The sequence below is a fragment of the Pipra filicauda genome, unplaced genomic scaffold (assembly GCF_003945595.2).
Source record: "Pipra filicauda isolate LSUMZ 115617 unplaced genomic scaffold, ASM394559v2 scaffold238_size1193820_pilon, whole genome shotgun sequence".
NCBI lineage: Eukaryota > Metazoa > Chordata > Aves > Passeriformes > Pipridae > Pipra > Pipra filicauda.
In genome coordinates this window covers 621,500-648,723 of record NW_024104352.1, presented here as the reverse complement: position 1 = coordinate 648,723, position 27,224 = coordinate 621,500, and the positions used below count along the sequence as shown (strand labels likewise).

At 41.1% G+C, this 27,224-nt stretch overlaps 1 protein-coding gene across 1 annotated transcript in view; it reads right to left on the bottom strand.

The window, feature by feature from the left end:
- The window catches only part of ABHD17C (abhydrolase domain containing 17C, depalmitoylase), a 29,204-nt gene extending 3,276 nt beyond the window's left edge, over positions 1-25,928 (bottom strand). Inside the window, exons 1-2 of the mRNA XM_027746183.2 lie at positions 24,618-25,928; positions 920-1,099 (exon numbers count right to left, since the gene is read on the bottom strand). Of these exons, the coding sequence (XP_027601984.1) occupies positions 920-1,099; positions 24,618-25,150 (713 nt within the window). The 5' untranslated portion in view covers positions 25,151-25,928. The remainder of the gene's footprint in view (positions 1-919; positions 1,100-24,617) is intronic.
- Between the last annotated feature and the right edge of the window lie 1,296 nt (positions 25,929-27,224).

The following is a 27,224-nucleotide window of genomic DNA, read 5'->3' as shown; positions in this document are numbered from 1 at the left end:
AATCACTGTTACTTCTGTAATCAGAGCTATTTTTAAGGCTTTGTTTTTTCCTGCTCCCACAGAAGCATTTGTAAATATTGGATTTCAGGTTTGAGGATGATGAATGAGTTGGAGTATAAGTGCTTCAAATTCTGTCTGCACCTCCAACAATTACTTAATTAATAACCTGTTTGGAAGAATTCTAAACATGGGGACTGGACATGGACACTGTGAGAGCCAGTATGACTTGGTCACCATTCCCTCCAGCTCTTCCGGCTAGAGATTTGTACCTACGGCCTCCTCCACCTTCTAATTTTGATCTGTTGTAACCACAATAAAACAAACATAAGAAATGCTATAAATATCCCTTACTAGACTTATTGCAAGCATGACCTGAAGCAAAGCCAAGTATTGCACAAGACTTCAGTGTCTGTTTTGTCTTCTCCCTTCCATGGACCACCAAGGTTTTTATCTGTGCCTCCCCTCCTCGCCCCCAGGTCTATATGCCCTGCTACAGAGAGACTGGATTCCCCTCTCATATTCTCCCATAATTTAAACTGAGTTCTTAAAGATTCCTGGAATATTTGCTGTTCTCAGGACCTCTACTATTCCCAAATATTTGGATACTTTAATTTAGGTCTGCTGCAACTGCTTTTCCAATGAAGCACCACGCTATAAAAGCAACTGTTTTATCCTAAAACCAGTTGTATATAGTTTTCTGTACGTAAAATATTCGAGAGCTTCTTAAAACAATCAAAAAATCTTCCAAAACAGGGACAGCGACTTACTTTGCTTTGGTCACAAACATCGGGATCTTACACGATCCCCAGCAGGGAGCAACAAATACAAGTCTTGGTATCTATTTGCATACTAGTCCCTTTTAAACATGTAAAGAGCGTGCTGAGTATAGAACAACCATCTTTGCAGCATTTATACGTACCTTGGAAAAGCATCAAAGCAATAGGTTTTCCTAGTGTCAGGAAAAGCTACCCGTAATCCAGACATGAGGGGAGAATGAAGGATTACTGCTGCACACTCGTACCGAGATGCCAGGTCTACTGTAGGGACAGTACCAATACTCTGACCATACAGGATGATGTTCTCAGGACTAACACCATACCTGTAGAGAAAAGAAAGATCCCTTTGAAAAAAAAAAAAAAAAAAGCCAAAACACAACACATTTCACATCACAGAAGCAAAAACCAAACCAAAGAAACTAAAATTAGGAGTATCCCCCCTTTTCTCTGTAGCTCTTTAAAATCTGTTTCTAGGAGACATGAACTTACACATCTAAATTTTAAAGCAGTCCATTAAAGTAAATAATCAAAATATTACAAAGGTTAAAGAGAACTGTCCTCAAAGAAGGAATGTCAATTTGTTCCTTAATCTTCACCTTCTTTATCAACAGCTCTTGTTTTTCACTCCACAGCACAGCAAATCAGACCTTCCCCCTATCCAGAGTCACTCTCAGGAATTTCAGTTGGATGTCCGAGGTGCTAAAGACCTTTTCAACCATTAAACACAATAGTTACTCCTCTGCCCACCTTTCCTTCCATGCGGTTGGAACAAAAAGTCAAAACTGCCTTGTTAGTGTAGCTGAAGACAGCAAAGACAGGTCTGTTAATTTTTCCAATTTCTGATTAGTATAAGTTATTCCTCATTTTTCTTTTCTAGTTTAAAATGTGTCAAGTTTATTTTGTAACTATAAAGATACATCACTCCATAAAATTCAGGGTTCACAGGGAGTCTTGGATGGCTCCCTGATATTCCTGTTTAGTCTGTAATACTGTCCTAGCCTGTGTGCTGTTTCATCCTGCAAAAAAACTTGAGGATGAGACTAAGTTTTCACTTGAAGTATGCAAAATAGACAGGAATTTGGAAGGGGCACAGGAGGAGGTGACAGTGGATAGGAAGAAGTGAAGAGCATTTGGCCACCACAACTTGTTAGAAAAGCTGCAAATCAAAGCTGTTACTCAATTATAAAATATTTACCCAGAAGATTTTTATCTGTAACTCCACTTCCTACTGCAAGCTGTATAAAGAATAATCAAGTGCAGAAGAGAATGCATTTCTAGTAGAAAATAAATTTGTGCAGAACATGTCTTTTTGCCTGTCTACACTGTCGACAGTCCTGCTGTCACTGACAATGAAAATCAAACCCTACAGTTTAGGCCATACCCCCTATGTCTCTGGAAGGTTTCGATTTCCTTGCAAAGCTGCTTGCAAGGTGTATGGTCAGGCCTGGAGAGTACTCAGCTTTCAAGCATGAAATGGTTGATTTGGTATGTGCAGAAGAGAAAAATTACAATGGAAGAATAACCAATTAATAATTAAAATTACAATTACAATAGAAGAATAATCCAGTACTAATCATGCAAATACAGGCTGTCAAGATTGCCTCGTTTTATGATGAAGTATAACTAGACTAGATTGTAGCCTCTGTGAAACTGAATTTTTCTTAGTATTTCTATACTGCTGAGCATAAGGGTGCTTTTGGCATCTACCATAATATGAATAAGCAACTGTATAAAAATATCTCCCTGGAGTAAAATTTTATCCTCTTGGTAACCAAGCAGCAGCTCACACTGGTGGTCTATCACCACAGACACGGCCTGATGTTCTTAAAGAGATCTTGTGAAGCTCTTCTAGCAGATTTATTTCCCCTCCCTTAGTGTCAGATATAGTCCAGCACACAGAGGAGCACAGTTGACTCAGTTATCAGATCTTGGAGCGAAGTCTTGTCCTCACAGGCTTCGTTCCCTGTGCTGGGTGGGGAGGGCTGCAGGCATGCAGCTCCGAAGGCAGCACAGCCATCCAATCTGCTGATGGACCAGCTGTTCCATCGTATTAAAGACAGGCAGAAATGCATCAACATCAGGGAATACAAGAAAACAGGACTGAAACAAGATCTTCTACATGGCACTTCAGTGGAGATGGAATGATATATTAATGCTGGTAGGTTTTGCAATACCTGAACTCCAGTGCCATGACAAGCATGAAGTTCCCTTTCTAAAAGGTTTACACTACAAGCAGAATACGGAAACAGATGTTTGAATGGGAATCACAGGGTAACAGGACAGCATTGGGTGGCAAGAGAATTCAACACATACAATTGCCTAAGTATAGCAATTTTCTTCAACATTCATCTGCTTTGGATTCACTCCTTTTGATGTTATTTTGTTTGAAAAATCTCAGTTTCTTAGTATGCCAGTTAAAGTCAGATACAGTCTACAGAGTCATTAAAAACCCCAGAGGTCTCTAAACTTAAAGTAGCCCTTCATCATTAAATAAATGCTACAACTATTCAGTATCCAACTCCATAGAAAGTCAACGTGACAACTTTGACAAATGAAATAATCATAAAAGGGATTAGGACACTGAGTTAGTGCACTCTTAGCCTACCATTACATAAATGTCTTTTCTATTTTTGTATTCCTACTGACTGACAACTAAAAGAATCTCTGGGACTGTTTTATTTAAGGACAGGCCAACTTTCCAAGATAGACAAGTTACTGTAACAGATTTATCTTTTTAAGCCCTTCACCATTAGGCCATCAATCAACAAGTGAGACACTAAGCTTACTGCAAACATCAGCAGAAACAGCTACAAGTAAAATTTGTTTATTGCGAGGCCAAAGGACACAGGACAACTCATGAGGGCCATGAATAATTGACCTGTGCAAGGTCCTCAGAGCTGAGGGCCATGGCTTGGCTCCATGATCCTCTGTGTCCTCCCAAACGCTGCCCAGCTGGTGACTCAGCAAGCACCGCTCAGCTGGGGTACAAACCGACCTGGGGATTTTATCTTTAAAATACAACGTGCTTAAAGCAAAGGCTGGGTCCCTCCCTCACTCTCTGCAAACTTCCTTGCGGTATTAGATCCTTGCACAACAGGAACAGTGATACAGAAAGTGAAAGAGAAGAGAGGAAGAGCAGACATGGGTGAGAAGGCAGCAACGAAAGGATAACTGAGCGACAGAGAAAAATGGAAAGAACATGACAGAAAAAGGCAAAAGATACTCTGGAAAAAGAGGAATCTGGTTACAATCTGCCCGCCTATTAAGGAAGAAAGTCTTTCCACCAGCTAAACAGCAGCTCCTAAAAATAACTTCCTTGAAACACATAAGCTTTGGTCTCTGTGGAAACAGAGCTCCATCCGACGGAGCGGGAGAGTCAAGTTAAACTTCTGGATATGCTCGGGCACTTCTCCTGTGGAGCCCATCGGAGAGTTCTAAACAAGCAGGGCAACACTGCAACATGGAAACCAGCCTTCAGCACAGCCAAAGAGGAAAATAACTCAGTTACCGTGGGCACATGCAAAACACCGATTTGAAAACGAGGAAAAAGAAACAATTAGAAAAGATAGGCATGCTTTTTTTCCCAGAGGGAACTCCATTACTGAGAACTGCAGCTACTGCTACATAAATGATGCAATCACTTCTGCTCCCCCTTACCCACAAACACTTATCAGGTGGCAAAGCTCAAAGCTCTCCAGCCTATTCCACTCTCAGTAACCCATGAGTATGTTGTGTGGCTTACAGATTACATTTATGTGTGTAGAAAAAAAAACAAACCAGCAACCTTCACAAGCAGTACAGCTGTCTGTACCTACAACTTCAGGCCAGGTCTAGGAAAGGCCCCGACACACTCTACAGTTAACAGTCATAGTAGTTATTTTCCAGCCCCCCATGTTACTGCCTCAATTTAAACAAATTAGGTTTACCAGCAGTTCTGGTCTCCCCATGCCAGCATGAACTACGTGCGCCAAAGCTGGTTATTAAGAATCCACACCCCAGACTCTTTACTTACTCCTGCACAGAGTAATAAGAGACCTCAGTCACGCCAGCAGGTCAGTGGGACAGAGGAGACTGGGAATATTGCTGACAGCGAGTAAAGCGAAGGAGGATGGGACACAATTACTTGCAGTTCATCTGCTCGGCCATATGGCTGTGGTTTGGGCCATGTCCCTCCTCAGTTTCCTCACACAACATGGACAATGGCATCAACTGCCACTGCACAGTACTTAATGTTTTCTGGCTGACAGCACTATGTACAAACTATGTATTATCATAAAGCATCTTTAATTATAAGCATAAGATACCAAATCCCTCCTCCCCCCCAGGGCTTCAGCTTCGAGCGATACAGATGGAAAGTTTACCACTGCTATTTTTACTCTCTCCTTACTCAGTTGAGAGTGCCAGTGGAATGCTGCTGTGGGACTACAGACATGTCACACAGCTGAAGCCCTGCAATGCTCACGGCCAAAGCTACAGCATCTGTGCCAATCCTCAAAGGTGCCAAATACATATTCAGTAATGAGGCCAGTTCTTTTTTCAGGCTTACTGAATCCGGGAAGTTAACCACACCTTATATTTTCAGTTTGAATTCTTATGGTTCTTGCTGTCCCATTATCCCTTACCTGAACTGGAAAGCATATAGAGTAGCATGGATATAGCAACAGCAACAAATTAGTTTTCAAGATCAGCCACAGAAACTATCCAGGCAGAGCATTTTGATGGCAAAAAACCCATTCCACAATGTTGTTGAGACCTGCTGTTTAACTGCTACTAAACTAAGGCATCAAGTGATGGTCAAGCTCTTCCTTACAACACAGAACATAAATATACAAGGCCAGGAAAATGAGGTAACCAGCTCCTGCATTCCTGCAAGGGGACTGAGTTTGAAACTGGGCACTCCCCTCTCCAGCAGAACACCAATGAAATCATTCATTTCAAAGACAAAGAAAATACAGCACACACCAAGAATGACACCAATCATGTCCCATTTGGAGGAAATAGTGACTTCTAGAGTACCTTTGCTAGAACACACGTCCTCAGTTCTTCATAACCTATTCAAGTCTGCTTCTGTCTGTTTATACAAAACCATTTGTTACAACATACTGTTTATCCCCTTTTCAAAATGCATTATCTCCAAATTTAATAATCCAGAGGAATTTAGATTGCTTTTCAAGAAACACAGATAGGTTCTTCTCCATCATCATGATACACTTCCATAAAATATCCATGTACATTTTCAGAAATAAGTGGCAATTTAATCCGCTATGAATCTAAAAATCTAATTTTGGGGATAGAAAGAAAAACAAAAATCCTCAATTAAGGAAAAGTCACGCATGCAGATTGTGTACCTTGAGCATGACTTTATGTTGTGAGCCTTTTATGCTAAAATAAATCAACACTAGCAGTTCAGCCAATAAAGATTATTTCAAGAAATTTACTGTATCAGAACAAAACACTGAATTTTGCATTGTGCTTCAGCAAGTACCACTCCAGCATGTCAGTCAGAATACCATAGAAATTACAGCAGATTTGCAGCCTAAATGCCAACATTAAATTGAGAGGAAGGCATTAGATTAAGGATTTTTGGAGTTAACTATAACAACAACTGTCAAATGAGAAAAATCAAATTTCAAGACTCACAGGAAACCCTGGCACACAGCTAGAGTCTCTGTGCCAGTTTCTCCAGTTTCCCTGAATTCACACAAACATCGGTCTAAAATTCCTCACTGTTTTACTGACACTGACTCTTTAAATTATGAGATGCCTTCCTCCTCCTCTACCTCCTTCCTGTCCAAGTCTACAAGTACTATGAGATTCCACTTCAGGTACACCACACTTTATCTTTGATTTCACATTTTCATGTGTAAGAGCCAAAATGGTTTGTACAGTATTCTGTCTTATGAAGCTGCAAAAAAAAGAGACAGATTTTTTTGGCATATATCCCAGCACACTGTCATAGGAGCAGACAAGCAATTCCACAAATGTGTTCACACTCAAAATAATTTAAATGGCTGCCAGAGAAATTTAATCAAGGAATCTGCCACACCAGAGAGCCATTTGGTTATGCTATGGAGAAACCCCAGTGCCAACCAGTATAGGCTAACTAATGCTGGAGTTACAGAATGAACCTATGACTCTTCAAAATGCCCTCTTAAGGGCTATTTTCTAAATTATCAGCAAATATTACACTATTACAGGCTTGCTGGATTTTGTGACTGGAGCACTAATCCAGTGATGTACCATCTCTTCATATAAATAAAAGGATCAAGTGGAAGCAACTTTTAGGCACTTCTTAGGATGATCCTTTGCAGTACAGTAACTTAATTATACCAAAGCATGAATCACTTCAACTGGTTCTTGATTACTGTCTTGTGACTATCAATGATCTGTTATCAAATATTGAGAACTGTGCTCAAAGTTCAACCAAGTCCTAACAAGGCTATTGAATATCACTGGTGAGTTCAAGCAGCCATGACAGAAGCAGGTGATCTACACACTGCTGAGCAGTGGAGCCACCCACTGCAAGTTTGCCCTGAACAACCAGGTAAATGATATTTCACAGCATTCCCCAGTACAAACTGTAATGAGATTACATTTTAAATTAACTGATTTATGCTAATCTGCACTGAGTAGCTTTGGGGTGACAGCTGGATGTCTTTTTTTTTTAATATATATAAAATCCAAATAATACTGGTCTGTCTAAAAAAATTGCTCCTTTTTCAAATACAGCCTTAAACTACCTTGTGTTCATCCACCTCAAACATAGGCTCCTGAGGATGTCACGTGTCAAAGTGGGAAACACCTTCCCTAACTCAAGTAAAACTGCTCAGGACTCAGAGGAAAACCAAGTGCTCTTGAACAGTAAATCCACTTCCCTTCTTTTTTGCCCCCCTGCTTTATCATTATGAGGAAGTTCCTTCTCCCTCTTCAGCACCCATTTTGTTGGAGGACTTCATACCACATCACAGCAGCACTTCCAAGTGCTTATCTTGCACCACACATTTTTGAGCCAACTTACCACCACTGTACCACCAGCCCAGAGCAGCAACCTGCAGGTACAGATCCAGTCTGGTCTCTCTTCTGTCATTCATAAACCAGGCTCTAGCACCACAACTAGTTACAGTTAATGATCTCACAGCAGAGATTTTTTTTAACAACTGCAATCAAACTGCATCTATCCATTCTAAATTTTCAAGCATTTTTCAGAAATAGGAGTCAAAAGTGAAGTGAAACGTAAGAGCATTAGAAAAATTAACAGATAGCACACATCATCAGCCAGGAAAGAAAACCTCTGCAAACTTGTGTTCTGGAAGAAATCTCTTCCAAGCTACCTGAACAGTAACAAACTGTTGTGATACAAAAGGCAGAATGGACAGAAAATCGGCAATCTGTGCTTGCAGATCTCTTTGGTATGTTTGTAAAGAGCTAAAAAGTAAAATCCATTTGTTTTCTCTTGTACTGAGAACCCAACTGTATTTATAACACAGCTTTTCACCACCACAATAACCCAGGATACTCATTTTGGTGTTTGGTTTATGATAGATTGCTCATTTGTCTACCACATGAAGTATCAGTTTTATGTATAAACAACAAACAGATTTGGAACAGTTGCTTCTGCCTGACTGAGGGTTTGTTGGGGTTTTTTTTGTTTGGTTGTTTGGGTTTTTTTCCCTAGATAGCAGGGAATGAGGAAACAGTTTTCATTAAACGTGCATTGAAATTTAAGCAGGAACTTGTGCCATGGGCATGATGATGTAATAGAACACAGTGACTTTTCCTCTACAATAATTAATTCTTTCATATCAAGTCAAAGTTAGCAAGAAGGCCAATGACAAGCAAAAAAGACTCTTGTAAAACATCCAGTAAAATGATGTGGCTGAGCCATCGGTTTGAACACCTACCTTTACCATTCTGCTACTTTATGACAAAAGGCAAATAATGCTCCAATACTCAGTGCACTCAGAGGGAGTGAGCACCTTCCTAAACTCCTAAACTCCCAACATTTAGAGGGGGTTCTTTATTTTATTTCTCTAATCACAGCAGCAAATACAAACCAAACCCACTGTAAGTTGAAATACAAGAACCTAGTAGCAGTGGAAATTGGAGCTATGTATAGATACATATATATATATATATTCAAGTATAATTCCTATTGCCTCCAACTTTCTTTGCTTTTGCAACCTTAAAAATCAGCTGGAGTTCTGCAGCCAGCACTGGCATGAGATAATAGTTTTGAACATGCACGGAAGCTCTCCACTCTTCATAGTTTCCTGCTTCTTACAAAGTGCTTTCTTTGAGCAATCCTGATTCACACCATTTAGTCTCAAGACACAACGGGTAGATGGCATAATAAAATGTATCTTTCGCTCCAGTTATTTTAAAAATAGAGCACTGGAGTTCACTCTAACAAAGTATTTTGCATTCAATTAAGATGCTCTGTAGCAAATAAATCTGGAATACAGAGGACAGTAAACCTTTACTGGTCACTAAGAACTATCTTTCATGACCAAAGCATCAATAATTCACAAAAACTCAGTCAGCTATATTCTATTATATACTCTTTACTGTAACTGCTGTACAAAACCTATATAGTCAGTCTCTGAGGTACGTTCAAATAAGCTGAGACAGCAGAGAAAATTCAGTTACTTTCACAGAGAAGCTCAGTCTATAGTATCTTCTGAAGTGAGGAATTCATTATCTTCACCTCCAGCTTCCATCTCATTTCAATCCTCCAGGGGTACTTTTACTTCAACTGCACACAGCACCTATGCTCTATAACACAGAAGAGCTAAGACCAGATGAGTGTGCTCCTCCTGAACACTTAATGTGACATTAAAACTGCAACCATCCTTTTACTGTTGCAAAAAGCCTGCACCTTCACTTTGGGCATCCTACACTCAAAAGCTGGAAAATGAGTAAACCACTCCCTAAAACTGTACTTCTAATAATGGTTGTTATGAAGAACAAGAAAGATCTGATGATATACATCTACCTAAACACATTATGTTCTAATAGAGGGACTTCAGTTAAAACAAGTATATGTCAACTAACACAGAAACCGATTCCCTAGGAGACATTAAGAAAACCTGAGTGTAAATATTAACGCTGGTTATGCATTCTCACAAGTTTTGTGCTTTCATAGCTGTTTCTTAGATTTCAGCTACTTCCAAGCTGGAGAGCCTTGCCTTATATCCGAGGCTGAAAATTCACAGTGAGCCAATGCATTTTGGCTCACCTCCCAAGCCCATCACATAACCCTCCTCACCGGCCCTGGCTCAGCACTGGGAAACTGAGGGTTTACAAGTCTGGAGGAAGCAATCGTGCTGCTCTCCAACACTTCTCAAAGCATTTTTGTTTAGAAGCACTGTATTATTCTTTCAGTACTCCCATCTGTTTGTTGAAGCACCTCTGACACCTCAGTCTCGAGCATTGCTCTTGCCTTGACTCCTCACATCAAACACCAACTTTCTGCTGTATTCTCCTTACCCCTACACACCTACAGCACCACACTGGAGGTGAAGGCCACCCTGCTGTGGCACTAATTGCCACGAGCTGCACCTATGCCAGACTTAAGCCTCTGACTCATGAGCTGGGATTACTTATCCAAGGAGCGCAGCAGCTTTTGACCAGAGCTGCTGCCTCCACCCACCTCTGACACTTCTACCCTTCCACCACGTCCAGCTCAGCTGCCACAAAGCAGGGAATAACTGCTGAAGTGCACAAACCACAATAGTCAAGAGGAAAAGAAATGGCGCCAGTTAAGTTTTCTTTCAATATATCAGGCAGTAACTTCTGAAAATACTTATCACTGTGTAAGCACACAATGAAACAGGACTAACCCTAAACTGTAATCAAACTGCAAAGCTCACCTAAAATGTCACACCTGCAGGTTTGCACAGCTGGTTAGCCACACACACTGTAACTAACAAAAAAGGTATTCCTGACCTAAGGATCTTAAACCAGCAGTATATATGTAAATTCTGCTGAAGGTAGTTAGTTGTCTGGATTCTCTAGAAGAATTAAATGGTTTGTTAAACTGAGATTAATCCTTTTGGGACGAATATTTGGAAGGCTAGATGAAAAAAATTCAAAGCACACCACTCAAAAAGTTTGATATCTATAGATCTTGGCCCTTCAACTACTCAGGTAACTAGTCCCACCACTGTTTTAACTTAACTAACTACTTAACATTTTCTTTTGTGTGGGAAGTTTCTGTTTTGTGGTTTGTCTGATTTTGTTGTTGGGTTTTTTTTCCCCATTCTTGCCTTGCTTTTGCATCCTCTTTCATCTGTTTATTGTCATTTTATTGATGCTTCAGTTTCTAAGTAAAAGCTATTTAATCTACAGGTTTTACAAAGAATTTCACATTTTCAAAGATTAACAACATTAAATGACTTTTTGCTACGATTCTTTGATACAGCTTACAAGCCATTAAATGCACTGCACCATATGCAGCACTGGTGTAGCATTTTCCTTACATCACTTACAGACAATTGCAACTCTATCTAAAACACAAGCTGGTAAAATATTCAAGTGTTATCACCATAGTGCTAAGAGGGGAGAACAAAGAAAAAGTTGAACCGTCTAAACAAACAGCAGGTGCTTGTATCCAAAATCCTATTACAGCTGACATTTTCACACTGTTCTTCCAAGATCCCTGTGAGTCTGAATGCAGTGTCTCCCACAGAGCACCAGAACCAGAGCCCCAGAGGATTACACGGAAGCTGGAATGGATAAGGCCTTGCAAGTATGTGAGCAGACAAGCTGGATGCAGCATTTCTTCCCATCCAGAAGCATTAGTACAGCTCTGGCAGTAATTTGAGAGTCTCTGACAGAAAAGGGATGAGAGGGCAGGCAGGCAGGATGGAGGACAGGAATGGCAGAGAGGTCCTGATACAAAAGTGGTCGATGCCAATGAACTGGTCTAATGTTCCTAAAAGGCACCAACAGCAGATGAATCCATCTGTCCCCAGAATGAGTATTTTAGCAGCCAGCATTGTATGAAGATGACTCAGCTGGCACTTGGATTTCTTTCTCCTTTTATACTTACATTAATATGCTCAAATGCTGTAGAAGAACAAAGTTATTAAGTAAGAATGAGCTTCTCTCAAAGAAATGCAATATCTTATAAACACTGAAGGGCTCCATGCACAAGCCAAGCAAAGAAGTACAATGGCCTGTGTTATCCAGGAGACCATATATCCCACTTGGATAATACTCTTCAATTCTCTGGAAACACTTCACGTTTCTTTGAGTTACTCTAACCATTTCTACAGACTTGAAGAAAGGCAGTACTTTCTTTTGATTTAGAAATCAAAACAACAGAGGCCTTTCCTCTGCACTGACACGTCTTATGAATCACAAACAGGAAGAAATCCTACTTGGATAAGTGACACTGTAACCTCTATTTTTCTCCCATCCCCAGGTAAGTGGAAAAAACACACACCAATTTACTTTACTTGTAACAAACTGAGTTTTGTTACACTGAGTCTGTATACATTTAAGCATCTGCTTTCAAAAAGTGGCAAAAGCAGCCTCACAGAGAAACACAACCCTCCTGATAAGTCTCCTCTGTCTCTCTCAATTATCCATTTTCAGACAGATTCATTAAATATTCTAACAAATACCAAGAGCGATAACTGCCAAATGGAAAACAGTCATTTCATGAAAGCAATCTGTTACTAGAAAAGATTCATCCAGCATCTTTCCAGAGACAAGAAAACCTCAGTGTTCTGTCTTTCTCTGTGCCATTTTTATATCAGCACCTGACTTTTAAATCAGACTCATCAATTCCTTTCATCCTGAAGTTCTTCCATTCCTGTCACTCAAAGATGGGCTGACTTGACTCTACCAGGATTAGAGACCTGTTGGTCCACAAAATCTATACTTTATCAAGCAAATATTAAACCCTGCACTGTTTCACCTTTCATTTCCTCTTGCACATTTTTCTTTAATGAACTTTTAGCACAATCAATGTTCAACCCCCAGTAACAGTCAATATAAACCTAAGATGATTAAAAAAATATATAGCAATCACCAGGATTAACAGCACCAGATGTTCTAGAACAGCAGACCACAGATAACTAGTTCAGAGCTTAAAAATCAAATTTCCTAGCCACAGCCTTTATCATCACAGACCTAGGGGCTAAATCCCTCCTCCCAGTAAAAACTACTTAGAATTGTGAACAATAAAATTTATCACAGAGCCAAAGTTTCTTCTGTGTACTTCTGTTTGGTTGAAGTGCACATAAAACCTGCCTTGTGCTAAGAATCTGAAAAGACAGCACAAAGAAGTAATTTACTACAGAAACATATATCTGCATTTAATTACATGCAAAAAATTAGCATCACTAAACTTTACTTGTCTTAAAGCATCAAATGTTATTCTAAAAAAAGGGAACAGTACTTCTGTACATTCAGGAAGGTACTAACTTTTTCATAACTTTCCTAAAATCACAGTAGAAAATTCAATCTTGAAACCAGGTCATATATACTTATTCAGCTTATCCAGCTGCCTTATCTGGGATCATCCGAGTGTCTACAGAGTAAAAGACATTTTGCTCAGATTGTGCAAATCAAGAGGTTTTAACAATGGTTAAACAGCACATTTGCATACTGTGTTTTCTGCCAACATACCTAGTTAACAGGGCCAATTGCTTTTGTAGTTTTTTTGGTGAAAGATTTCTTGCTAGTCAACTTTTTCCCACCAAAAAAGGATGTTTAACAATTAACAGCTACTCCACAAGAAGCAGAAGTACCTAGCAGTGGATCAAGGACAACTGTTAATGCAATCACTTAAGGTCATTATTTCAGCTGATGCTAAAGGTAGAAACTGACCTGTGGATGCATCTTAGAAATTTAAAAAAAATAAAAATGAATAGCAGCTTCCTGATGTTAATCACTACCCTATTTGCCTCTATTTATGATGCAGTCCTTGTAAAGCACACAGGCTCCCTACTTGATTGCAGTATCACCACAGAACAACTGGTTATGCAGGAAAAAATGTTAACAATTCCAGTCCATGCCTCACCGGCACTTAACTGCCTCCCAATAAACCAGCACAGCATAAGGAAGTCTTGTACTGTCTGAGTTTCTATTTTTGAAATAACAGATAACAGCACAGTGCTTGGAAAAGAAGTATATTAATGTCTACATTACTATCCAAACTGGCATTTGGCCAGGTAGGTTTTCTGCAGTTCATCATTTCACGACATGGGCACTTTTAGTTATAAACTACTGCTGTTTTCTCCCCCAACACACATTTTTTCCTATTTATCTCTGCACATAGTTACATTTTACAAATGAATGTTTCCCTTTCTCCTAATATCATAAAGCTTTCAAGACAGAGACAAAATAGAAATTTTTAAAGAGACTTTTAAAAAGTATTTAAAGAGGAAATCTGGTCAGTTCTAGAGTGAAGAGCAGGAAAGAACATAGTTCACATTAGGCTATGCCCAGAAGTACTGGCCGTAGTGGAAGGAAGAAAAACAGAGTAAAGGATGACAAATTATGCCTGTTAAATCCTCCTCTCCCCCTCAAAATTCCAGTAATTAAATAAGCTAAGTTTAAACTAACATTTGTACCTTTATTTCAAATTAACACACAAATCAATATAATAAAAAAGAATAGAAAATTGCTTTGAAAGCCCAACCAAACAGAAGAATAATTTTTAGTGCAGTTTCTCCTGCTACTACATCCAGGTAAGAAACATCCTTAGGTTTTATGTTCCTTATTATGAATATTAAAGTGGAGTTTTGGATGGAAAGAGTAATTTCCTGAAATAATTGGAAGGTGCCAGATCTTATTTTTATCAATAATGTCTGTTCAATGCTCTACACAAAATGATCTACAAGTCTTAGATGAGCTTTGACAGAAGGACATCCAATTTGGAAGGGTGGGATACTTGGCACCAACTTCCTTAATCTCAGGGTAGAAAAGAACTCAATAAATCAAGGAGACTTTACAACCCTCTCTACAAAACTGCAGGAACATGGAGGAATTATGACAACCTTATCTTTCAAGATTGTCATATCATTCCAGATCTATCAATAATTCAGATCCAAATTATATTCAAGTAGATTCTGTCATCGTCATTCTTGGTTAATGCAGATACAAATCAGAACCACTTCTTTTTCTAAAAGACAACTTTGTGCCTGTATTCCTTTACAGACAGTTGTTTCTGCATTATCAGATTGATTTTTAGTACAAATTTCAAAGACAGGATAAAGGACTAATTGTACTGGGTTTATGCACAGTGGGCTTTAGAAGTGAACATCAAATTACATGAATAATTAGCACGAGTTCAGGGGAGAGGGCAGAGGGTTTATCAGAGAACGCTGGCAGAGACACAGCAAAACTCAAAACCTTTCAGGGATATTGGTCAGGCTTAAGGTTGAAACCCCACTTAATACCTTAAACGACCAAACTGACTCCTGAGAGGGTGCTTTTCTTGCATCAGAAAGTGCTGCCTGCAATGCATGCTAACTCCTGGTGTACTTATTAACCAGTCTGAGGCAAAGGTTACATGTGCATAAACCAGAATGCACAAAAATAGTTGAAACACTACCCCACCTCTTCCTACCACTCTCGTACTTGTACAGTTTGTTAAACTTGGTAAGATGCTCATACTCAAACTGAAACACTAACATTTTCCATAATATTAACACACATTAAACTCCATGCTTTACCAGGAAAAGACAAGCTTTTTGCAGTAAGGAGCAATAAAAAAATGCTATTTAAAAATGTGTAATGTGCAAGCTGAGGTACATTTCAGTTTTTGGGGAAGGAGGAGATTGACTGGCTCTTGATCAGCTACCTCAAGGTAGAAACTATCTGGGTAACACCTCCAAAATTAATATTACACAAAATTAACTACTTCATTTAAAAAAAAAAAAGGCACTAAAAAGACACTTAAACATACACAGGTTTTTGTGAGAACTTAATATAAAGAACAAATAGCATGTTGGAGAAGACCTTTGTAAATTTGCCCTGGAGAACCTGCTTCAAAACCAAGACCACTTCCTTGAAAGATGCCGCTTTCCCCAGCCTGTCATACAGTCAGCATCTCAAATAAATTCATCAGATGTTGGGGAAGACTATACAGAGCTGGGAAAAGGATTAAGTTCTGCACAAACAAACTGGTCCAATGCTTAAGGCAGCAAGTTCACTTCTCAAGATTTTCCTTAAAGTATAGATGGTTCCATACAACATTTTGGATGCAAAATGCTCAGCAGAAGTCCACTCATTATTACTGTTGGCTTATCTTTTATTTTGCATGTTATTGAGGCTTGCAATTTATTGTGTAGTGCAACAGTTAAGACAACGTGTCTTGTTTAATTTATTATAAAGAGCAAATAAGATTCATGGAATAATGATAAAATAATCTGAATCTTATCTCAGTTTATCTGCACACTGGAAAAAAACATACAGCTGGTTTCACTTCTTTGCTGATACAGAACACCATTTTTCTAGTTCTATGAGGAGAGTCAAAGCAAAGCTAACTAGAAGTTCACAGAGAGGAGGAAAGTTAGGAAAGATCCCATAATCTGAGCAAAACCCATTCTAAACAACCTTATTAATAGAGAAACATTTCAAGCCATACTATTTAAAGGGTGCTTTCCTGAGAAATGTGTTGGAAGTTGGTCTCAGAACTTTCAGACTGTTTGGATCCCATTATCCATTACTCCAGTTGTTCATTTGCTGCACACAAAAAGAAATGGCCATGTCATGACAAGAAGTTAAATTTCACCAGTCAAACGTACTGGGATCTTAAGATATGTGGCAGTATCCTGAAAAATAGTAATAATGATAATAAAGAAAGAATATCTTTGAGCTACTAGCTGGCACTGCATGCCTTGAGAAGGGTTGTTTGCCAGACACTGAGCTATGCAGCTCATTTCGGCTGCATGCCTTGGCTGATAAATAAGGCTCCTGTGAGTCAAAGTTCTCAAAGTAATATTTCTATATGTAAGCAGAATTTTTTAATCAGGCATGGCAACACAAATCTTCCTAAAAGCATAGCCCGAACTGTCTAATCCAACAATCAATTCCAAATCAACAGTTAAAAATGACATTTTCACCTAGAAAGAGTTTCAAGAGACTGTACCTATAAATAATGTTACTGTCAGGAAAGCATACATTAAGTTTTTCTAACAAATTTGCAATACAAAATAAAAACCAGAGGCAATACTTTGAGATTACCTCTAATTTAAATTTTTCCCTCTAGACTTTGAGGCAAGTGTACTAACTTAAAACCTCATCTTCCACATCAACATCACTTTTCATTTGTGAACCCACATGGAATTCCCCTTTTTGAAAGTTGAGAGGTTCCAGATTTATTTAATGATTGTAGGGATTTTCCCAAAGACATGCATGTGCTCATCAGGAGACATGAAACCAAGGGTGGGAAGGTGGATGGGCACTGAGCCAGATCCTGCTGTTTAGCCCAATTTTGTGCCTTTGTATTATCTGGTCTCATAGTCAGAAAATCCAACCACAGTGTTTTATGCCAACAGGAGAAGCTTTGTTCTGTAAAGTTAACAGAGTGGTTAAAAAAAATATAAAGATATGTATACAGATAATGCCAATATAGTGCTGTCATTGTACAACTGGCCTACGCCTGCACTTTTCTGTGATTGCTTGTGGGCAGCAGAGCTTAGTGTGCAAGCAACAATAACCCATTTTTCTCAAATTAGCCTTTGGAATAAAGAATGCATAGATGTTCCTCAGACCTTAAGCTGACACTATGCATCATCCATCCATCCCATTCTACATTCTTAGCCTTCAATTAAAAGCATCTTTATTCCTCTGTGTTCATGCAGTGTTTCCTGGGTTTACAATCACACACTTCCCACTGGTCCCAAAACCCGACACACTGAAAAAAACAACGCTAACAAAACACTCGGAGTCAGGAATGAAATTCAGCTTCATCATCAGATGTCAGCTGAGCGTGCAAGACCAATATAAGTCATTCACCTAAAATCTGGAAGGTAGGGCAGTCAAGATGAAGCAGCAGCAAATGGGTCACTGCTTATTCAATTCACCAGTATTTGTCTCCAGCAACCTCAATTATCCGCCACAAACTGACTCCTAGAGATACAAGAAGTTTGCCTGTGGCTTGGTTTGGTTTGGATTTTAGCCCATACAAACCCAATTTTGTAGAGTTACACAAAAAAGAACTCTTAATTAACTTCAGACATTGAAGAACCACTAGCATTCAAAAATTGGAAAAAGATGCGCTTTTCCCAGATTCCAGAAAACACAAGGAACCCCTCATCCTGCCCACAGGTAAGTGCCTGCAATTTCTCTCAAGTTCTAGCAACTGAAGCTGTCTCCTAATCAAAAGGGAAGCATTTCTGACCTTTTCAGGGGCTAGTTGACAAAAGCAAGCCTGTATGTGCACAAGCATGTTAGGTACAACACATTTGTACCTTATTTTATGACTCATTTCAACTGCTTCCAATGCAGCCTTGTAATTGATTTATATTTGTGAGGGAGGGCAGAAAGGAGTGTTAGTTATTCATTCTATTTATTATTAGTTTTAAGGAAAAAAAGGCTATGTTATTTGCTCATTTCCTTTACTAGTGCTGCATAATTTTGAGACTGTTGGCCTTATAGCCAACAGAGAATGCAACTGCAGAACTAATTTCTCAATATTTTGCTTAAAAGCAGTTTTGAGACACAGTTTAAAAGTTACTATCATCACACTGGCCTCTCCACCAGGAACATCATATTAAAAGGAAATAGGAAATTCAGACCTGTGTTCCAGCTGGACTCCAAACAGCTAACTGCTTGGCACTATCCCTTCTACTAGTCTATCTCCACATGAGGAAACATCACAGGACCAAAAAAATCCCCAGAAAACTGAAGAGAACCCGTTTTCTTCACTCAATATGGAAACAGAAATATTCATTTGTTGAATAAGTGTCAGTTTTCCCCACAAAGGCAGTTGCTGGCAGATAACCCACTTTCATAGCTTGAAATGGTCTCCATCTATCTATACAGGTATCTACAATCCTGGATAGCATTGCTAATTTTTTTCTTTTTGTTCTTTTTACTAATGCTCACAAGTAATGAACTAGTGTAAGTTTAGCCCGGCACTTAGAAACGCTCCAAGGTAGCAGAGTAATGTAGGGTAAAGGTTGAATTTTGGAGGGATTTTTTGGTTTTGAGGTTGTGATGGACTGGAGACTGATCCAGGCTTCAGAGCAAAGCCACTGAAGTTTACACAGTCCAGCTCACACTCTGTCAAGACCAATCTGAACAAATCTAACAGCTACCAGCAACATGCACAGGTCAAACAGCCACAGCATAGCAACCATCAGCTCAGTCTCAAAAGGTGACACTTCTCCACCCAGTGAGAAAGGCAAGCCTTCTCATGCACTTCGTGCAATTTAGTGCTAAAAAGCAGACAGAAACCTTCAGTTACTTCAGCATGCAGGACTTAACAACATGTTCCTCTAGAAATCCTTATGTTCAGTGCTCTGATTGTGTTGAGAACCAGGTCCTACAACCCATGTACACCAGGGTAAACCAACATCTCCAGTTCAGGCAGTTGAATTTCAGGACTATCTACACTCAGGATAAGATGTACTGTTAGCCAAAGGCTCCTTGGCAGCTCATTTTTTTTCCCAAATAATACCAGTTGCAAAATGTTCTTGATAGTGAAAAATTTCCTTTTTTTTTTTTTTTTTCTTTTTAAACGAGCTTTGATCTCGCAGTCCTGACAGAAATAGGGAAATATTTAACAAAACTACTTTTACTTCAGGGAAGAGCTAACATAACACCAAAGCTCAGTAAACATTTTGAATAACTTTGAACATCAGAGCACCTGTTTTAAACAGTTGTTGGTATTTGTCCCTGGGACGCTCATCATCTGAATTAATCTGTGCTCATTGCATAGACAAGAGGAGAGGATTCTGTGTGCTTCTATTTTTTAATAAAGTTACGTGCAGTTTTTCTTTAAATTTTGACCATAGCAGGTAGAATAAGTTAAGTTTTAGAGAACAGTATCTTTGAACAATCCTTTGGAAACACTGTAACAACATTACGGAAAAACCGGTGGTGGAAAATATCCTATTAAAGTCAGTGACAGAAAAATGTACCAGATGATGGTCCATGAGCAAAGGAAACCCTATTACTCCAGGACTGTTTGTCGTGATTCTGCCAAGCACTGCCTTTGGTCATGTCAGGAATTTAGTTGGTAACCTTTTCTCAAAACCTTTAAGTATTCAATCTAAAGAACTCAGATTAGATCATGTACAGAAATACAGTGCTAGTGAAAAAAGATTCTGTGGCAAAGAAAATTAAACTAGAAATTAACTATTTTGATTCATCAAGGTAAAAAAAAAACAAAACACTGAAGCCATTATTCACCTGGAAAGCTGTAACCACTTCATCACATCAGCATGGAGACAAACTAAACTGATACAACCTCAGAAGATTAGTTATTACTCTAGTCTAATCCAATTAAGTGTATTTCCTGATTTTACTCAAATGAATACAATAAGACTTCTCCACCAACTCCTGCAAAGGAAACAGCAATAATCTGCTGATAATCTGCAACACAAATAATAAAATCTCTCTATAACAAAAGGCTTGGTGTGGATTATTTATAACATTAAATTTGGGGAAATAGTTTAAAAAAAAACTATTTAAGCTTTCTAATCTATCTGCTACCCAATGATCAAAAGCCCTTGGATTTTCCTAACCATTTCACAATTCATGCCGTATTTACCAAGAAGGATAAGGAAAAATGGAAGCGAACCAATGCTCTCCTATGGACCGAAAGACAAATTCAAATGTGCACGTTTTGAGAAGGAAGGAGTCAAACATTACAATAACATCCATCACTTATCAAAAGCTTAAAAAAAATACTAGTTTGTATGGTGCACCATGAAAAACACATTAAGCTGTATTTTGTTAAATGCAACAAAAACTGCTCTTCTAAGCTATTTATTAATTACATTTTCTTCCCCTCCTTTCAGGATACAAAAGATGGACTAACAGGTTCTCCTCTGATACTTTACTCCAGAAGTACAGGGAGTGGGGCAGCAGTGCCTCCTTTCATTTGACTGGGATTTTAAAAGATTTCACCAATCTTCTCCAAATTTTTAGGGAACATACAAATTGATTTGAATATAAATAGTATGCAGTCAACAAAGCAGTACTGGTTTTGTGCTTAAGCACTGTGCCCAAACCCTACGTGTGTATCCTGTTTTTAAGGACTGTACATTGTCTTAATGTAAAAGTGTTAGAAAGTTCAACCTTCCCATGTGGTATTCAGGAAAGGGGGGAGGACGAGGACAATCAAGGCATTCTGTGCAGATGTTATACTAACACAACCAGATATCAGGATAAGAGTCACATATGAATAAAAAGCAGGAACTTAAAACCACATGGAACATGAGAGAAGACAGAGTCCAATAAACCTTCTCCTCGTTCTGGTTCTGGTTTTGAAACAAACAGAACAGAAATAAACCAACCTGCCTAAAATAAAACACTTCAAAAAAAATGTCATCTGTAGCAATAAGACAGAAAACTCTTTTTGAGTAACACTGAGATACCAGGTGGAAATTTGTTAATCAAGTGGAAAAAAAATATATATAAAAGCCCAAATTAATTACTGATTAATACTTGATATCAGAACAAGAATAACCAATGGTACAGTTACAACCTCTGAAGAAAAAAATCTATAAAACCTCATTTAAAGGGAATAAAATTGTATGTCAACATCTCTACTGGGCTGGCAGTTCACATTCAGAATGAATAATTAGTAAAATTATCATTTGAGAGTATACTTTATTCATAAGGAGAGATACTAAATTCCGTTAAATTAAGGCAAATAAGTTTCCTTTACAAAGACTGAAAAAATGGAGAACAGTTGAGACTGATTTTGCAAAGACAGGCTGATAACTGAAACTGAACAAAAAAACTTGATGATTTTATTTTTTCATCCACTGTTTACAAGATAGCTTTAAAGTCATTCACTATGTAAGGTTTAATTCCTAAATGCGTATGTGATAGAAAGATCCTCATTTCAATACCTTGAAAAAATGCAGTCAAAATGTGCAGCCATGTTGGCAAACCCCAGTCAGCTCACCATCATTTCTAAAATTTGACAGCTATCTGCCTTCTCCAAGTGTAGGGTTAATTGCCTTACTCGAGGCAACTTTCAAAATACACTGATAAATTAATAGTTGCTAAGTATCAGTGGTACTTCAGAGGCACAATTTAAAAGGAAAAAAAACCCAACAGTCTCAGACTTCCAACATTTTAATGATTCCTTTCTGCTGCCAGGTGGAACGTCTGGTGGATTCAGAAGAGCAACAGCTTCCCACGGAACTTAGCACAGATGACTAAATGCTTTTGATGGCACACTGAACCTCTATTTTAAGACTTCACTTTTAACTTCACATTACAGTTCACTACCATATGACTAGAGGCCAAACGTTAGGAATTTGCATTAAGAATGAAAGCACACACAAACTCCTGGAGCTACCAACGAACTGCTGCTGCAGGAATGGTATAACATGACATTTTACCTCAACAGGCAGACTTGTATTTTTACTGCAGAACCTTTCACTTAATTGTGAGCCACTTGGACTTATTAAAAGGACTAAGAAATGATCAGTCCTATAAGGTTCACACTACTCCTTTGAGAATTTGTCAGCAGAAAGACTAAGGTTTCAGCTCATACCTGTTACGAAGACAGTCATCTGCTAAGAGAATCAATTAACATCCTATTTAAACTTACATTTTACAGTAACCAATTTCTTTACTGGGCACCTAAAATACTGTAATCATACAATTGTTAAGGTTGGAAAAGACCACTAGGATCATCAAGTCCAACCATTAACCCAGCACCACCACGTTCAGCACTAAACCATATCCTCAAGTGCCACATCCACACGCCTTTTGAACACTTCCAGGGGTGGTGATGCCACCATTTCCCTGGGCAGCCAATTCCAATGGCTTTTCGACTCCTAAAAATCTAACCAGTGATAACACAACTACTCTAACAGTACTCTCAAGGTAGCACTAAAATGTGGGATTAACAAACATCACCAAGTAAAAGTTGGCAAATTTCAACCCCTCAATTTCAGGAGGAAAGCAGAGCCTAGACCTTGTATAAACCACAGAAATGACACTAATATAAAACTATAAACTTGTCCAGTCACGCTTTCGTAGAGGCCAGATCCCCTCCTAACAAGCTGTGCATGTGTTGGCATCACCTACTGGGGTGAAGCTTCTTGAAGGACTCCAGGGAAGGAACTCCTTGTTTCTGGATCTACGTAGAACTTAAACACATACTAAATGCCTATCAGCACAGAAGAAACACTTCCAGGCAGATGTGAAAGCACTGTTTCAGAGGTGTAGAAGGTTTAAATAAAAAAATATCATCAACTAAACATCAAGTGAAACAGAGAGAAAGCACAGCAACTGAAGGACAAACATTAACCAGGCTTGACTTAGACACAGCACTTTTCCTCCCTTAAACCTTATTTATATCATCCATATGTGTAGCAGTGGCATTTAATAACTTCGTCTGCATACAGCATATCAAAATTACTTCTTTACATAAAACCATATTATTTATACTCAAGGAAAAAAAAAATTTGAAAGTCCTGGAAAATGAGCCCAGAATCTGGTTTGCTCACCAAACAGACAGAACATATGCTATAAAAGGGTAACTTCCCCCTACACCTTTCTCCCCCCTGCTCTTAGCCTGACTTGGGCATAGCAATGTCAAAAGGTGCTTGGACTCCACGACTAACCAATCCCCGGATTCTTGCAAAGCCAATTATCTAAATTAGTAACAACTCCTGTCACTATTTCTGAAGCTGGCACGTATCCCTAAGATAGACATTAAATACGCATTTCACGCAAGCCAAGTTCGTCCACGCAACGCCAGAGCCAAGCACTGAAAAAGTTCATCGTTCTTTTCTCTTGGCCTACTGCAACAATTTAAGCTTTTTAAAGCTCTCTCTCTCAGGACATGTTCTGCGAGGTCATACTTTAAGAACCACTTATGCAACAGAAAAAGGAGCTCATGGTTTCTGTGGACAGAAGAAGCAGGAGGCCCAGAGAGGGCAATCAGTTGTAGCTCAGAGCCAGAGGCAGCAGTTCTACTCAGGATTTTCTAGAAGCCAAGGGCTCACTGTTTCCACTGGCCAGGCTGCCTTGCCAGGGCCTTCTTGCTGCTGCTCTATCCCTCTGGACGCCACATACTTTGGCATCTCCTGGTAGAATCCCCAGCTCCACTTCCAACTGTCAACACTTTTTCCTTCCACCCAGCTACCCTACCCATTGGATAACAGCTGTTTGGTTGCCAAAAGAGAAAGACATCTGTGTCGCACCTGAAACACCAAACACATTGCAGAACACCAGCAGTTTCTTGGTAAGCACTAGCCCAGGCTACGGCCAAATTCAGTCAGAGCTTTGGCTCACCTGGGTTACCTCTAACCTTGGACAGTGGTGGGCAAGTCTTGAACAAAAGGGTTTGGGCAGCCTGCAAGCTCAAACTGCAACCAGTGCAATATGTCCTACTCAAGATGGAGATCTTCCATGGTGAAGCAATGGCTAACACATAATAGAGATGAATAATTCCCTAAATCTAGAAAACATCCAAAGATGAAGGTTTGTCCATCATTTTAGCAAATGAAGCCATCCAGCAAATCACATTGTAGCTGTGGTGAGGATGGAACATGTGGTGAGGCCATCGAAGTAACTCAAACCACCTACAAACCCTTCCCCTCCTCTCAGCAGGTTAACTGTGCAGACACCAGACTTATTAGGATTAAAGGGAGATACAGAAATACCTTGTCCCCAACATCCATTTACCTTGTCCTGAGGGCCTGCCAGGCTGCATCAATGTCTGCATACAGGTTTTTCTCGGAGGGCTTGCCAGTGCTCACCCCGTAGCCAGAGTAGTCATAGGAGAAGACGTTGCAGTTGATGCGGGAGCCAAGGCCGATGTAGAAGCTGCACATCTGGCCCAGGTCCACAGCATTGCCGTGCGAGAAGAGCAGCGTGTACCGGCCGGTGGGGGCACAGCGCACGAACATGCAGCCCAGCCTGTTATCCCGGGCCGTGCGGGAGAAGAACACTTCCACGGCATCCAGTTCCCGCTGGGAATACTGCCAGTCCGCCCGCTCGCTCAGGTGCAGACTGCAGGTGCCCGAGCCCGTGGGGGTGCCCGCCCCGGCCGCCGCCCCGGCCTCCTGCTGCTGCTCGGGCTGCAGCACGGTGTAGGTGGGCTCCGGGGGCAGGAAGGCCAGCTTGGCAGCGATGCGGCTGGGGCACGGCGGGCAGCAGAACAGCCAGCACAGCTCGCCCAGAGAGAAACCGTTCATTCTGGGGCCTTGTTCTGGCATCAGAGACGCCGCGGAGGAGAGCTAAACCTATCCTGGAAAAGAAGTCACAAGCACACGGAACCGGCCCCAGAGCCCTCCTCCAAACGCAACCTGCCGCCTTCCCTGCGAGGACACCGGCTGCCCTCCCAGAACGCAAACAATGGCAACCTTGGAGGAACTACAGTTCGGCAGCAGCAGTGCAGCTCTTCAAAGCCTCAAAACTGCTTATACAAACCAAAAAAAAAACCAAAAAACACAACCAACCTCACGAAACACAGATGGACTACAACCAGCCCTTAAAGCCCCCCGCAACTAACGCTACAGCAAGCGCAACTCTCTAGACCCCCCTCACGGAACATGAGCCACACGAACACATTTACAAAATGAATGCCCCGACCCCACGGCTCAGCTCGGCGCTCCAGCACCGGGGCCGACCCCCCGCAGGGAACATGCAGGAACCCGGGAAGCACCTTCCGCACCCCCCGCACACCGCGCGGCTCCGCCCGCTCCGCCCCGGCCCCCGGGACGCCCCGCACGGCAGCGAGGGGCCCCCGCAGCGCCACCGCCCCCGGCCCGGCCCCGGAAGGGAGGAGGAGAAGAAGGAGGCTGAGGAAGATGCGGAGGGTCGAAGGGAAGGGGAAGGCGAGGCGGAGGCTCAGCCGCGCGCGGCGGCGGGCAGGGCCATGCCGGCTGCGGCGCGCAGGCAGGAGCGGGCAGCGGCCATGTCCCGGCTCCCCCTCCGCGCCGCCGCAGCGCTTCCGGGTTACGGGCGCGGAGCGGCGCCGCCGCAGGTGCCGGGGCGGGCGCGGGGCAGCGCCCGGCCGTGCCCGCAGTGCCGCCCTCTGGGCGGGGCGCCGGGAGGTGCGGGAGGTGCGGGCGGCGGGTCCCGCAGCGCCGGCCGGGACACGGGAGGAACCGCCGGGCCCTTTAAGGGACCCCCCCCTCTCTCCGCCGGCCGCCCACCCTCGCGCGTGCGCGGCTGGGCCGGGGGCGAGGGGCGGGAGGCGCCGGGGCCATTTCGCGCGGCCCGAGGGGGCTCTGAGGGGACGCGCCGGGGTCGCCCCTGAGCTCCCGCACCCTGAGGAGTCCCGGGCGCTGCTCCCCGGCCGGGTCACCCTGAGCGGTCACACCTGGGGCAGCGTCAGCCCTCAGAGCGGGCCAGGGTGTGCCCCGTGTGTGCCCAGGGCCTTGAGCAGCGCTCCTAGAGAATTGTCCACGTGGTGCAGAAACGCCAGTGGAGCTGCCCCTCCGCAGTGCCCAGGGCTCCGCTCCCTGGGTCCCAGGCTCAAAAGGTGTAAAGGATGTGTTAGATTTGGGTGAAACTGGCCAGTGGTTTCAAGAGGCACCACGGAAAACTAAAAGTGGTGCAATGGCAGAAGACTCATTTCTTTAGAAAATCAGGGTAATAACCCGTATCCCAAATAATTCATTGAATAAATTAGCTAATCACTTTGGACATATGGCAGACCCCATGGATCAGTGGTCATGGTATTGTGTCTGCATTCACCAATGCTAAGGACAGAACGCAAAAGATTGTGGGCAAATGACACATTTATGTGTCACATTCTGTTGGTAACATAGCTTATAACAGTAGCCTTAAATTAATTATCGAGCACTCTGTGCTTGATGAAAAAAAAAATAACCCAACACTTAAAGTAGCCCAAGTGAAAATATGGGGAAGATTACACCTGTGCAGCTCCTCTTACTGTGAAATTCATGTACATCCAAGCAGTGCCCTGACTTGAAGCATGGCATTCATGGTGCTCTCCTAATATGTGTCCATTACCCGACTTGCTACCTACGAGGAACAAAGTTTCAAAAAATCAAGAACTGAGGTCATTTCATTAGTGACAAGCCTGAGATGAACTTCTCTTGCAGTGCTAATATTTGCCAACTCTAGGAAAAGTCCGTTCAAAACCTACAAAAGGGTTGGTCATGTGTGATATTCCTTTGCCTTTGGAACATCAAAAATGAGACCAGCTTCCATCCACATCAATCTTTAGTTTTGCTAACAATGGGAATTTTAGAAATGCTAAATTCAGCCAGCAGTAATTGTGTCTACACTGACTGTTAAGGGAGAAAATGAAAGGGAGAA